Source organism: Amphiura filiformis, chromosome 6 (assembly GCF_039555335.1).
Source record: "Amphiura filiformis chromosome 6, Afil_fr2py, whole genome shotgun sequence".
In the NCBI taxonomy this organism is placed as follows: domain Eukaryota; kingdom Metazoa; phylum Echinodermata; class Ophiuroidea; order Amphilepidida; family Amphiuridae; genus Amphiura; species Amphiura filiformis.
The window spans coordinates 74,249,531-74,263,119 of NC_092633.1; the positions used below are offsets into that span (position 1 = coordinate 74,249,531).

Genomic DNA, 13,589 nt, shown 5'->3' on the forward strand with positions numbered 1-13,589 from the left:
GCACGGTTTGTTTACAAGTGTCGTGATGATGACTTGCTGAACGCGGATTTATAACCGGGCGCCGTATTGTTGATTTTGCACCTTTCGACATGCAAACCATCTCAAAAGTTATGTCTTTATAGTAGGAAACTTTCTTTGGTGAAGGCACCATGTCCACAATGCCTAGAAAAGCTGCTTTTTGCCTTGTAAAAGTACGGAACTTTTTCGCCATTTGTTGCTATTCCTTTTCTCCGATCAGCACCAGATAGATCGGTCTTCCTTTACGCGCTGATTAACCTGTGTAAACCAATCAAGGATCGTAATTGACAGTGACATCAGACGCGATAAATTGTTTTTATGCCTCCACCGCGAGGCATACTGTTTTTGCACTGTCCGTGCTTCCGTCCTTCCGTCATTCCGTCCGTCCGGATGCTGTATCTCGGGCATGGATGGGCGGATTGACTTCACATTTACAGGATAGGAGGGTCATGGTCAAAAACCCTGGATACTTTTTTTTGGGTGGGGTTCAAGGTCATATACTGAGGTCAAAGCCAGGTCAATCTGAGGTCAAATTACAAAAACTGTTGTATGGGCATGAAACTTGGTGGGTACAGACAACATTTAGAGCCAAATTTTTGGAAGGTCATTTTGGGGTCATCCGGGGTCAACTGAGGTCAAATTACTAAAAATTGCAGATTAGTAAAAACTGTCGTATGGGCATGACACTTGGTGGGTATAGTCAACATTTGGAGCCAATTTTTTGGAAGGTTATTTTGGGTCACCTGGGGGTCATCTGAGGTCAAATTAGTAAAAACTGTCGTATGGGCATGACACTTGGTGGGTATAGTCAACATTTGGAGCCAAATTTTTGGAAGGTTATTTTGGGGTCATCTGGGGTCACTCAAGGGTCATCTGAGGTCAAATTAGTAAAAACTGTCGTATGGGCATGAAACTTGGTGGGTACCATCAACATTGAGGGCTGAATTTTTGGAGGGTCAGCTGGGGTCACCTATGGGTCATCTGAAGTCAAATTAGTAAAGACTGTCGTATGGGCATGGAACTTGGTGGGTACAGTCAACATTCGGGCCAATATTTTTGGACGGTCATTTCGGGGTCATCAGAGGTCATCTAGGGGTCATCTGAGGTCAAATTAGTACAAACTATCATATGGGCAGGAAACTTGGTGGGTACAGTCAACATTTTGAGCCAAATTTTTGGAAGGTCATTTTTGGGTCATCTGAGGTCAAATTAGTAAAAAATCTTTCAAAAGAAAGTTGCAACTTTTTTAAATGTCTATGGAATTCCGGGTGGAATTCCCTATACACTTTCAACCTCACTTATGTGACTCTTATTTTTGCCCATATTTTTTATGTTTGTTTACCACTTAGTTGACTTTTAGCGTTATAAGATTTGCACACATTTAAATCGCCCCATGGTGGAAGCATCCCATTCGACGCCTTTGCGCCGAAAAAACACCCACCGAGAACCGCGAATGCTGAGAACCGCGAAAGCCGAGAACCGCTCTAGTTATCTCTGTCTTTAATTATAGTAGGTATATAGGCTACATGTAGATCATGTATACCAACTATCAAATCCTTAATAATATCAAACTTGAATACTCATCATACTACCCGTATAGAGTGACATGGATAAATAGAAGAAACAATGCATAATGAATATATAGCTGCACCTGTTAGGGGAGTACATTGGAATTGCAAAATGATGTTGATGCAATTCATTTGTAGGCACATATTCATTCTCAGCTGCCATATTTGGCTCTCTTACAAACCGGTGATAAATGGCTTTAAAATAACTGCCCGTCCTATACTGAGATTGAATAATTATTTAATCGGCTCAGTGCACAGGCATACAAGAAAATAAGAAAAAAAGATCACCTAGCATATAATTATGTACTGTGTCTGTTACAAATAAAAAAAGTAGGCCTAGTTTGGGAATGTGGTGTGGATGACTTGTTTTGATCCTTTCAATCTCTGTTCAAGTTCAATACATCCTGAAAAACACAGTTCATAGATTTACAATAAGTACAGGTTATGGTAAAATGAATGTTTTAAACAGTACAGGTTATGATTGTGTAAAAATGTGTGCTTTTTAGTTTGATTCAGGATACAGTTGGCTGTAATCATATGATATTCCATAAAGGTATACACACCCATATGACCTTGTTTCTTTATTATAATTGGTTTCCTTGCAACAGGTTGCAATTGTGGTTAATGATGATAAATGACATGTAAATCTATGTTTTGCATTCTACAGTCCATGGTTTTTTTTGTAGAGAAATATGATTTTTCATTTCAAAATTGAGTTCATATTATATTCTCCTTTTGTCAGGTTTTATGCATTAAGATTCTTCTAAAATTGTTTGGATGCATTAGGCAACCTTGAAAACAAACCCAGTTTGTGTACATTTTAGAAACTTATTTATTATTTTTAGGTCAGGATTTATCTTGATTTATGCTTCAACTTGCACATTTTGATGGTTAAGTCAGTTATAAAAACATGCAGCACGAACCACTGATTTTTATCGATTTCGTATTTTTAATGTTTTTTTTAATGAAAAATTAATGTTTGGATTTTTTAACGAAAATAACAATTTCGCTGGATTTGTTAAATAAAAATCAAATGTGGTGCAATTGCTCTATTTGCCTACGTTTATTTTATTATTCTTATAATATGGTAATCAATATTTTGCTGATCAATCTATTTTCATGTTTTGCTACCCCACTTGCTACAGCGCTTGGAGATCTATGTACGCCCAACCCTTGCTTTAACTCAGGTGTCTGCTTTCTGCTAGGCACGGGCAGTGCCTATACGTGTGTTTGCTCAGATTTGTACCAAGGAACACATTGTGAAATTGCTACTGACAGTAAGAATTGATGTGTGATTCATGTACTAACCCTGCGTGGTTTTATTGTGTGAATTTACTAACAATTTCTAATCTTAGTTTGAGCTTTTGCAGTCTCACTTCTTTGAACCTGTTCATTTCTTTTTTTTCTACTACCACCTTCTTTGACCTCATTTCTTTTCATGCTTCAAATTGTTTTTCTGGCTCCATCCTTACCTATCCGCTCTCTTGTTTCTTTTAGGTCAGAAAACTCTCTTCAAAAATGAAGTGGGGAAATATAGAATATTGATTGTAAAAATGGCAGTGAATTTCTAACACTACATTTGTAGCTAGTGCCTAAACACAAAAAGATCTAGCTACGCCAAGAATTTGTTCTTTGACCTAATTTGTTTGCATGCTTCAAATAATCAACTTGTCTTCCTGGTACCATCCTTTCCCATACAATCTATATAAAATTACAATTTTGTGAAAATGGGCACTAGTTTTGAACCCTAGCTAGTGCCTAGACACTAAATGCTTTAGCTGTACCAAGAATCTATCATTAAGCAATAAGCATGCATTTCAAAGCACTGAACTCATGGTTTTATCATAAAACAGCAAAGCTAATTTTTGTAAGTTTCCATTTGCGATATGAAGTCCAAAACACTGCATAGTTGCGGGTATAGTTGATGCATTCAAAATCAGTATCCTCAAATTATTTATGTTTTCATGTTTACACCCAACTTTCATTCTAAACTCAACTCTAAACTCAAACTACAGTATAAACCCAATTCTAAATCTATGACTATAAAAACCAACTCAAACTCATAAAATACATAATTTATCCCGATACAACCAGTATCCCAATACACCCTGATCATTTTACAAGCAGAGTTAAATATCTTTCTCATTCATGCATGAGTGAATCATGTTTTGCTAGTTATATCAAGCAAAGTCATGTACATGTAATATGGTTGTAACACAATTAGATTGATGGAAACAATCTCACTTGTTACCCTATTTAATATTTTTAGTTATATACCATCAGTGCTTGAAATAATTGTTAGATTTGTGTTTGCTCATGTAGTACTTGTAGTCTACCACAAAATTGATGTTTTCATTCTATACATTGCTGAAATCTTATCTTCAACCCCCCCACCCCCGGTCCCCCCCCCGCGCCCCGTTTTGATATAAAATTGGATCAATTGAGCCCATATTTATTGAGTCGAGCTATGAGTTTTAAAATATTGGGCCGAGACATAGTCGAGTCCAATATCTTAAAACTCATAGCGAGACCAATAAATAGTTGGTGTAAAGCATCCAATTTGATTATTTATGTTTTGGATCCAATATTTTCACACACTTGGACTCATCAAAACATAATAATGTGTAATACTAGTCTCAAACAGTCAATGTCAGGACTGAACCATGACCATTGGTGGGGTGCAGATTTTGAAAAAGTGGACCTTTTTCCACAAGTTGGCAATTTTGTGAAAAGTGGACCTTCTTCCCAAAAGCTGGTCAATGTTTAGTAAAATGACACATGTAAAGTGTTGTGTGAGTATAATTATAAGAATACTTGCGACTATGAATGCTTGTGATTAACATAGATAGACATACATCTAGCTTGTTTCATTCTCCCCAGAAGGATGTTTTGCATCATGTTTTAAAAAAAAAGTTTTATGAATGTTATTAAAATGTTTTTACCTAAATATAACCCAACATTTAAACAATTTTTTGTAAAACATTGTGTGTTTGCTGGGTAATACAGTGCAAGAGTATTACACAAAATGGTTTGTACATGTTTTGAACATGGTGAGGACATTAAAACCAACAACATGAAGCTGCTTTATGTGGGTAATTAGAGGTTAATAACTGCTCATCAGTTGTTTGGACAGCATTGGGAAAAATTTAAACATTTGTGTCTTTGTAAGCAAGGAATATCCCGAGATCCAAAGCAAAATGTTTTGATTTTCACAATGCCTGACATTTTAACTGATGCAAATTCATAACCTCCGCGTATCACGCCATTTGTGCGTCCCAATCAAATTGGTCGTTAGATGATTTACGCACACCGCGGTGTACCGGCGCGGAGGTTATTGATATCTATCAATGACCTCCGCGACGACTTCGCGCGTGGGTGCATCTGTTGCGCCGGAACACTTCACGCCGTATGCAACTACCATATTTGCACATGGCGTGATTAAGCAGTGCTGTAATTGGTAAGTCCGTTTCAGCCTGTTCGACTTTTTGAAGGGCGAAATATAAGTTTTGATAAAAATTGTTTATTTCAACAAATTTCAGAGAATAAAATCTTGAGATTTGGTTGAGTGATGAGTTAAAAATGACGGTTATGAATTCGGTTAATAACTTTGCATTAGTTATATGTAGGGCATTGTGAAAAATCTAAACATTTTGCTTTGGACCTCGGAATATCCCTCGGGGCTGCGCCTCCTCAGGATATTCCTCGGTTCCAAAGGCAAAATGTTTAGAATTTTCACAATGCCCTCCAAATAACTAATGCGCAGTTATTAACCTGTAAGTAATTAACCAAATTTGTGAACAAATTTGTGAACAAATTTGTTCACAAAATATCCCTTGGGGCTGCGCCCCTCGGGATATTGCTCGGTTCCAAAGGCAAAATGTTTAGATTTTTCACAATGCCCTCCAAATAACTAATGCGCAGTTATTAACCTACATGTATAAGTAATTAACCAAATTTGTTCACAAAATTACAAAAATTTGTAAAAATGAACAATTTTAATCACAACTTACATTTTGCCCCTCACAATATCAAACAGGCTAAAACAGATCTTACCGCTAACGACAATTTCCAGCATTACAAAATCACACTATGTGTAAATACGCATGTTATGCTTGTATTTCAAGTTGTATATTGAATTACAACCTTTTCCGAGTATAAACTCTGGGTCTTTAAATACAATATTTACTCACTGAACTCAAATCAAATATAATCCTTAACTTAAAATATTAAATTTCATAAATAATAAACAAATGACATATAACTGCATGGGCGTTGCAGAATTGGGACGATAGTATTGATTACAATCTAAAATGACGTTGAACCGTACACACATGTAGATGTAGTATTAATTTGGTCATGGGAGTTCATATGAATCAATACACAAATGTGTTGCCATGGAGACCTATAGCACCAGAGTAACAGGTGTTTGTCTGTAGAGTGAAAATTTGTTTCTGTTCAAATTATGTAGTCAAATCTAGGGTTGAAACATACAGTATTACCGATACCCTATTTTTTGTCCAGTGAATGAATGAATGAATGAATGTTGCAGGTGATGTGCAATGCAAGGAGCTACATTAATTACAGAATAAATAAATGTGATTTTTTTTCTGTCCTCTATTTTGTCATTGAGAATCTAGGCAGGTCCAATATTCATGATATTGAGTAGTGGATGCCGAGAATTAGGATAAAATATTGGATCTGCATGTCCTCTATAACATGATAGAATATAGTAAAAACAGACATTCTTATTATGCATTCTCATGTTTAGTCAGTTCAATATTATTTTAAGAACTATATTATTTTGCAAAATTATATTTCCTTCCCTTATAACCTTACAGGAACATGCCAATGAAACAGATCTAATTTTGGAATAAATGTCTCATAAGAGGGAGAGGTCCTGGGTTCAATTCAAAATATAAATTTAATTGGCAACATTTGTAGATTAAATTCAGACTTCTGATCTCCCCATGATTAATTTGGAATTGGGTAAATGAACCATGAGGGTACTATGTCCCGGGACTCTGCCCTTTGGAATGGACATTAAACCATCGGTGCCATGTATAGAGTGTCATACATGTATATATAGTTTAAAAACAAGTAAGGCAAAATCCTGATTGTCCCAATCTGTCCTGATTACATTCAAAAGTAGGCCATATGAAAGACAATGCTTCAAATGGCACTATGTAATAAATAAAGAAAATCATAAAGAAAGGTCATATTTTTAAAATTGACCCATCATGTTATTAGTTGTGGTACTTGTAAGTAATTCCGAAAAAGTTTTAATGAATTGCGGGATGAATTACCTTTTGACCTTTGTTAATCCCTATTCAGTGCTGTGTATAGGGAAATTAATTTGTTTTATATTTTACTTCTCTAAAGTATGCTTCATACATAAGCAAATTTGGTGTCCTCATTAATATAAGGTATTAATATTTTTTTAATCAACAGCATTTGAGGTATAAAACATCATGGACAATTGATCCATGTGAAATCTGCACTGAGTGGTAACAATAACATTGCAATTACACATTTAATCCAATCTTCATTTATAATGCAATGTCTGAATCTAGAGTATAAACATAAATAACAATGTGAATGACTGATTTGTTTTTTTCTTACAGCCTGTAGTCCCAATCCTTGTCTGAATGGTGGGGTGTGTTTTAACCCCGGTCCTGGAGCTACGGTGGAGTTCTTCTGTCAATGCCAAGACGGATTCACTGGAACAACTTGTCAAACACCTAGTAAGGAGAATTGGTTGATACATCCATACTCATTACATATTCATTCTATGCATGCTAACATTTACTAACTAATTCTCATAACATCAGCAGATGGTAGTAAGGAAAATTCTTCAAAACATTACTTCATCATAGCCATTGCCATATGTCACAAGTCGACTCTGCTGAAATTCTCTCTTCTTTGTCATCTTCTATCCATCAACTCAACTCAACTCAACTCAACCTCACAAGTACAAACAGTGTCCATTTATAAAGCTGAACATTGTTATATGCCCTGGTGCTCGTTTGGTTCAAGTTCTCAGGCTGTCAATGCCAAGAGGGATACTCTGGAGCAACTTGTAAACATTGAGGAAGGAGAATTGGTTGATACATCTATACTCATTACATGTATTCATTCCTTGCTTACTAACAGTTTACAAACCAATTCTCACAACTTCAATAGGTATGGAGAATTCTTGAAAACATCACTTTTTATCTCTAGCCAATGCTGTTTGCCGTAGGCCACAATTGAACTAGCTAACATTTAATTGGCACCTGCTGAGGACTCTATATGTACCACAAAACTATGCATCTCTTTTATTAGCACTACTTGTTCTGTTGTTTAAGCAATGGTCCAGCACTTTGAACTGGCCTCGCGCTACACGCTCACTAAGTCCATGAGGGCCACAGACTGCAGCTACTCTTTCATCATACTGTATACTTTTTATTCCATCTGAGTCTGATACCAATATACCCATACTCAACTTAAAGCCATAGTGTACAATTTTTTAATGACTTTGGTAAACTTGTTCAAACCTTTTTGGCATACTGTTTATATGTATACATGTATGTCCCAACTTTACTTCAATGGAATTAGTGTAGCACTACTTTCGGGTTCTGTTGCTTTTTGTTGTGTTTGTAGGACAACCGCAATTTCAACATAATGTTGTTCTAAGACATCAAGTCCACCATAGAGCTCCACACTTAACCATGTTATTTCGGCTTAAAATGGAAAGCACCCCTTTCTAGCAGTTATTACTTATATCATTTCAGCATTTTGGGGTAAAGAATAACAAAATTAAAATGTGATGGAAATCGTACATTATGGCTTTAACTCAGTTCAACACTGTTTAGCTCAACTTTAAAAATAAACTCAATACCACATGCACATACTACATGTACAATGTGGTTCATTCATTAAACTGAGCACAGTATTGCGCATCATGGTCTAACATTTCCTCTCAAAAACCATTCAACTGTCTATACACTAATGCTCTACATTAAAATTTGCCTAATGATGCACATGAGCTCCTGTGCCTAAGAATAAATTTCAAATACAAATAGAGTCCACTTTTCTGAAATCCTAACAAGAATTAAGAGTCTGTGGCCTTATTTGGTGGTGGAATTATGGGAGGCCAGTTTCTGCCTAAAATTTCAGTTATGTCAAGGGAGCCCAATTGCACCATTAGGCACATCTTTACAGTATCACACTAAACTGGTACTGGTAGAGACTACATTGTATGATATTACTGTAAGGGTTACTTAAGGCACAACATCTAATTTGGTCCTATTGCACTATCAGTGCCCTGATAAGTACCGATGGCTCTTTTTATGGTACCCTCGGGGGTACCCTGGGGACATTTGCATAGTGCTTTTGTCTTATTTTTTACATGAAAAACATTAACACTATGCAATTGTTGATTATTATGCTTAGATAGAAAGGGTCATTGGTACCAAACCAGCCAATAATAAAGCTATAGGACCAAATTAGAAGTCGTGCCTAAGCAATTGAACCCATAGTGTTTTTAATTGTCTACATTATAATGGCATTACTTAACCAAGATTTTTCCTTTGGCCTTTTTCTTGTTTTCTTAATTTTACTTACACCTTATATTGTCAGTCTCATTTACACCATTCATAGATAATATCATCGTTGTTATAATGTAGTGTGATACCTGAAAAGTGAATATCTACTTGGGCAAATGCAATTGTACATAGACAGCAAATAAAATGACTTCTTAAAGCGTTCTGGGAGCTAGAATATCCCAGTATCAAATAAGAAACTGAAAATGAATTGTGTCCAAGCAGAGATTCAATTATTAGATTACATTGAATGAAGTTAGACTGAGAGAACTTTATTTCAACACGGAAAACCCAATTCAACAAAAGTTGTTCTTCTTTGGGGCCGTGCATAAACATACATACATACACAAAATAACAAATAATTACAAAAGCTTATTATCTAGACTTAAACATATTACAAACTCAAAATTATTAATTGTCAAGCCAAAATGATACTTATGGTTACATACATACCATGCTTACAGGCATGGCTTCATGATTGTTTAAGATTATTTTTGAAAGTATACAATGTTGGAGAGTTTTGGATAATATTTTCTAGTTCATTCCAGCTTACAGCACCTCTATATGACAGACTGCGCTTTTTGTACTCTGTTCTTGGCAGGGGAATAGTTACATTTCTTTGGCTTTGACGAAAATTATAGGTATTGTTTACGTGACTGAAAATATGCCTCAAATAAGGAGGTGCAAGATGATTTAAGATTTTGTAGGTTAAAATTAAACAATTTGAGTTTTGTCTGTCAATTAATGGTTTCCAATTAAGTTCAGCACGGACATCTATGCTAGGTGTGTCCCATTGTGCACCACAGATAGTTCTTGCAGCCCTGTTTTGAATAACTTGAAGTTTCTTAGACTTGGTATAGGCCTACGAATGACAATGGAAAATCTGCCACCTTGAATTATCATTCTTGGTGACCAAAATAGTGTACCTCTAAGCATGAATGTTACAAAGATTTACACATAGTGTGTAGTATACATAATCAGTAAAATTATTATCCCCAGGAATAACTTACCACCATCATATCGTATAAACCTTGAAACTCTGTCTTTGCATCAATTCAAGACGAGCATCATTATTTCTGCTAAATCATAATCATTTATTATCATATTGTATGTATTTTTGATTTATATCGTTCATGTACTTGAGATGCATTATTTTCTTTCTTTCACATTATTATTCATGTTCTTGTATATATTTTAAACATCATGTTATTTTGTAAATATTCTGTAAAAATGTTGTAAATATTGTTGTATGAGGGCCTGCTTGGAAAGCAGTGCTTGCCACTGAAGTAGTTTAAATCCCTCAATAAAGATTTCACAAATCAAAAAAAAAAGAACACAAAAAAGTGAAGCACACAATAGAGGATAGAAGTTTCAGTGACACATATATGACAAGCAGTCAAGGAGTACATTATTTATCTCCCATGAGCAATATGGCAACAGAGTCTCCAAGTCCAATAGCTTTCATAACCTATCACATGTAATGACAATAATATATTTTGTATATAATGTTTGTATACAAGTTCATATGATGGTAGTTCATGCATTACATTTTGTAATAATTTCTTATATGATGTAAAGAAATTTCAATAATGTATGTCTTACTTTCAGCGTTAACAACCCAAGCTCCATTAGAAGACAGCTGCAATCCCAACCCATGCTTGAATGATGGGGTCTGTTTTAATCTAGGTAGTGGAGATGGGGCAGGATACTTATGCCAGTGCCCCAGTGGATTCACAGGGACAACATGTCAGACAGCAACAACCAGTAAGATTATTATGTGATTGCACCAGCACCAATTAACAACCGCATCTATTCTATGAATGATACTAACAATGCACCTCTTTTATTATAAGAACTGCTGACCATTCTTTGGATTTATTTGGAAATAATGAGTGTTTGTGACATTTGCAGAAGTGTGTCATTGCAAAGTCCAACAGTAAGTGGAAGTAATAGACCTTTTCATACTGAGTAATTCCGATAAAACCCGAAGCATGAAATAATTTCCCCTGTCGCGCGCGTCTAAAAGTACCTCTTCATCATCATGTACAGTGCGAAGTTCCAATGTGTAACGGGCATCATAACTACGATGAACTTTCGATGGTCAATTTAGGGACGAGAGAGGTACTTTTGCCAAGGATACTCAACGTGCAATTAAGCGTGTGGCGGTAGCGTTGTGTAAGAGACTGACTATGGAAGAGGTGATGAACGTAAATAAACACGTTCTGGAAAAAAAATTTAACTGACGAAAAATTACGGACATTATCCATTTCTTTCCATTAGTATCTTATTGTGAAAAACCAAGTAGCTGAGGTGTTAGCTCAATATGCTAGGAAAATATTTCTCGCGATGACCACATGTTCACAGTGGCTTAATAACCTGTATTTTCGCGCAAAAGGGTGTCGTAATTCATGACATTTCTTGTCTGCCAGTTTGGGTACAATTTGACCCCCTAGCTTACTAAATAAATATCGCGGTTTTCCGAACTTTTCCAATCTTGATATGAAAAGGTCTATTATGGAACTTGATGTGAGTCCAGAGATTGTATAATATGTGACACGATCTGGTCCATGGGGGCCAAAGGCGGCAAATTTGAAACTGAGATAAAGGTAAAAAATATGGAGTAAAAAACAATGAAATACATAAGAAAATAGACATCAAAAAACTTCATAACTTTAGAACCAAGTATGCTAGGCCTTTGGTGTTTTCAGAAAATGATAGCCTATTGTAAGTATAATGTAATAATTATAGTAACTCAATTTTCAAAAATGCCTCCTTTGGCCCCCATGGACCAGATCGTGTCACATATTCCCAAATAACTAACAATTTGCACTGAAAGAGAATTTTGTTAGAAAGTCAGATTTTGCCCAATCTTGGAACCACAAAGGACCTGTAGAATACATTCTGAAAGTGAAAATTCCCCCAATTATATGTTCTCAGTTCTTGTACTTTTCACTTCTCCCATGCTTGCCACAAATCAGGTGTATTATACATATGTAATTACAAATCAGTGTGGCCCCATTGCTCAGTTATCCTAGGAATAAGGCGGTGAAGTCCATATTGCAGGTTTAATAGCCATCATTTTGAAAAATGTATGTTCATGTATCATTATTGCAGGTATAGATTACTGTGACCCCAATCCATGTTTAAACAACGGAGACTGTTTCAACTTGGCTGATGGAACTGATGATCATGCAGATTTTCTTTGTCAGTGTGCTGAAGGATTTACAGGGACGACATGTGAAATACAGACCACAACGAGTAAGAAATATGTGTTATCACTGCACTGTGGACATCTGAAGTACCCCACCCCTAGTTTCAACTTTCACCCCAATAATACTGCATCTTAATTTTGTTTTCACTAACAAATACATGGACACTTTCTTGACTTTATCACTATAGTAATATGTGTGTGTCAGTTTTAAAAGTGCTGAAGGTATAACACATGAAATGCTGGCCGCAATGATTTAGAAATTATGTGTTTTTCACTGCATTGTGGACATCTGAAGTACCCCCCCCCCCCAGTTTCCATCCCCAGTTTAAACCACCTTTACCCCCGGTAATACTGCATTTTAATTATACAAAATTTTAATACATGCATGTACATTTTCTTAACTTTGATCACTATAATAATGTGTGTTTAACCATTGGAACTGATGATCATGCAGGTTATCTTCGTCAGTATGATGAAGAATATATAGAAAGAATATGTGAAATATTGGCAGCGAGTATACAGTTATTCACTGTACCTGGGACTTGACTACTAACAAATTCTACAACTACAAGTATGAACCACCTTATCCCCAGTAATGCATCATAGATTTTCACTAATTGATCACTGTTATAAATTTCTTATTTTCAGAAATTTGACTTCTGCACCTAATATGATATGCACCAACACTGATCCTTTGTCTTTTCTTTATTAATGAATAACAAGTGTTTTTGCTGTTGACATTATTGTACTAATTAAGAGTTGTTCATCTATATCAAATATACATACTCACATATGACATTGGTTTTGTAGGCCTGGTATAACTATCTGATAATGCCTTACAATTCAGCATGGCAATTGTTACACGGAACAAACAGTTAAAAAATATTTATTGTAAAGGATGTTGAATTGTTTGTTATTACTATGCCATGAAAATCAACCATAAAAAACTTGAATGGTTCACCTTGAACTTAAAAGAGGTGATACATGTCCATAATTCTTTTCATGAACTCTGAAATAATTCCATAATGTTTGTAATTTATAAAGCATACCATCTTGAGGAGGAAGCTGGGACTATTATACCTGTTTGTGCTTTCATTTACATACATTATATACACATGTTGTAATTGCAAACTGTCAATCACCAGTATTTTGATTCAAACAAATCCAGAAATTTAATTCTAATTCTGAACTTGATGAAACAGAAAACTTTTG

The 13,589-nt window shown here is 35.5% G+C and overlaps 1 protein-coding gene across 1 annotated transcript in view; it reads left to right on the forward strand.

Moving 5' to 3' along the window:
• Window positions 1-13,589, forward strand: part of LOC140156015 (uncharacterized) — a 193,137-nt gene that overhangs the window by 13,064 nt on the left and 166,484 nt on the right. Inside the window, exons 4-7 of the mRNA XM_072179104.1 lie at window positions 2,732-2,863; window positions 7,208-7,327; window positions 10,775-10,930; window positions 12,281-12,424. Coding sequence (XP_072035205.1) covers window positions 2,732-2,863; window positions 7,208-7,327; window positions 10,775-10,930; window positions 12,281-12,424 — 552 coding nt within the window. The remainder of the gene's footprint in view (window positions 1-2,731; window positions 2,864-7,207; window positions 7,328-10,774; window positions 10,931-12,280; window positions 12,425-13,589) is intronic.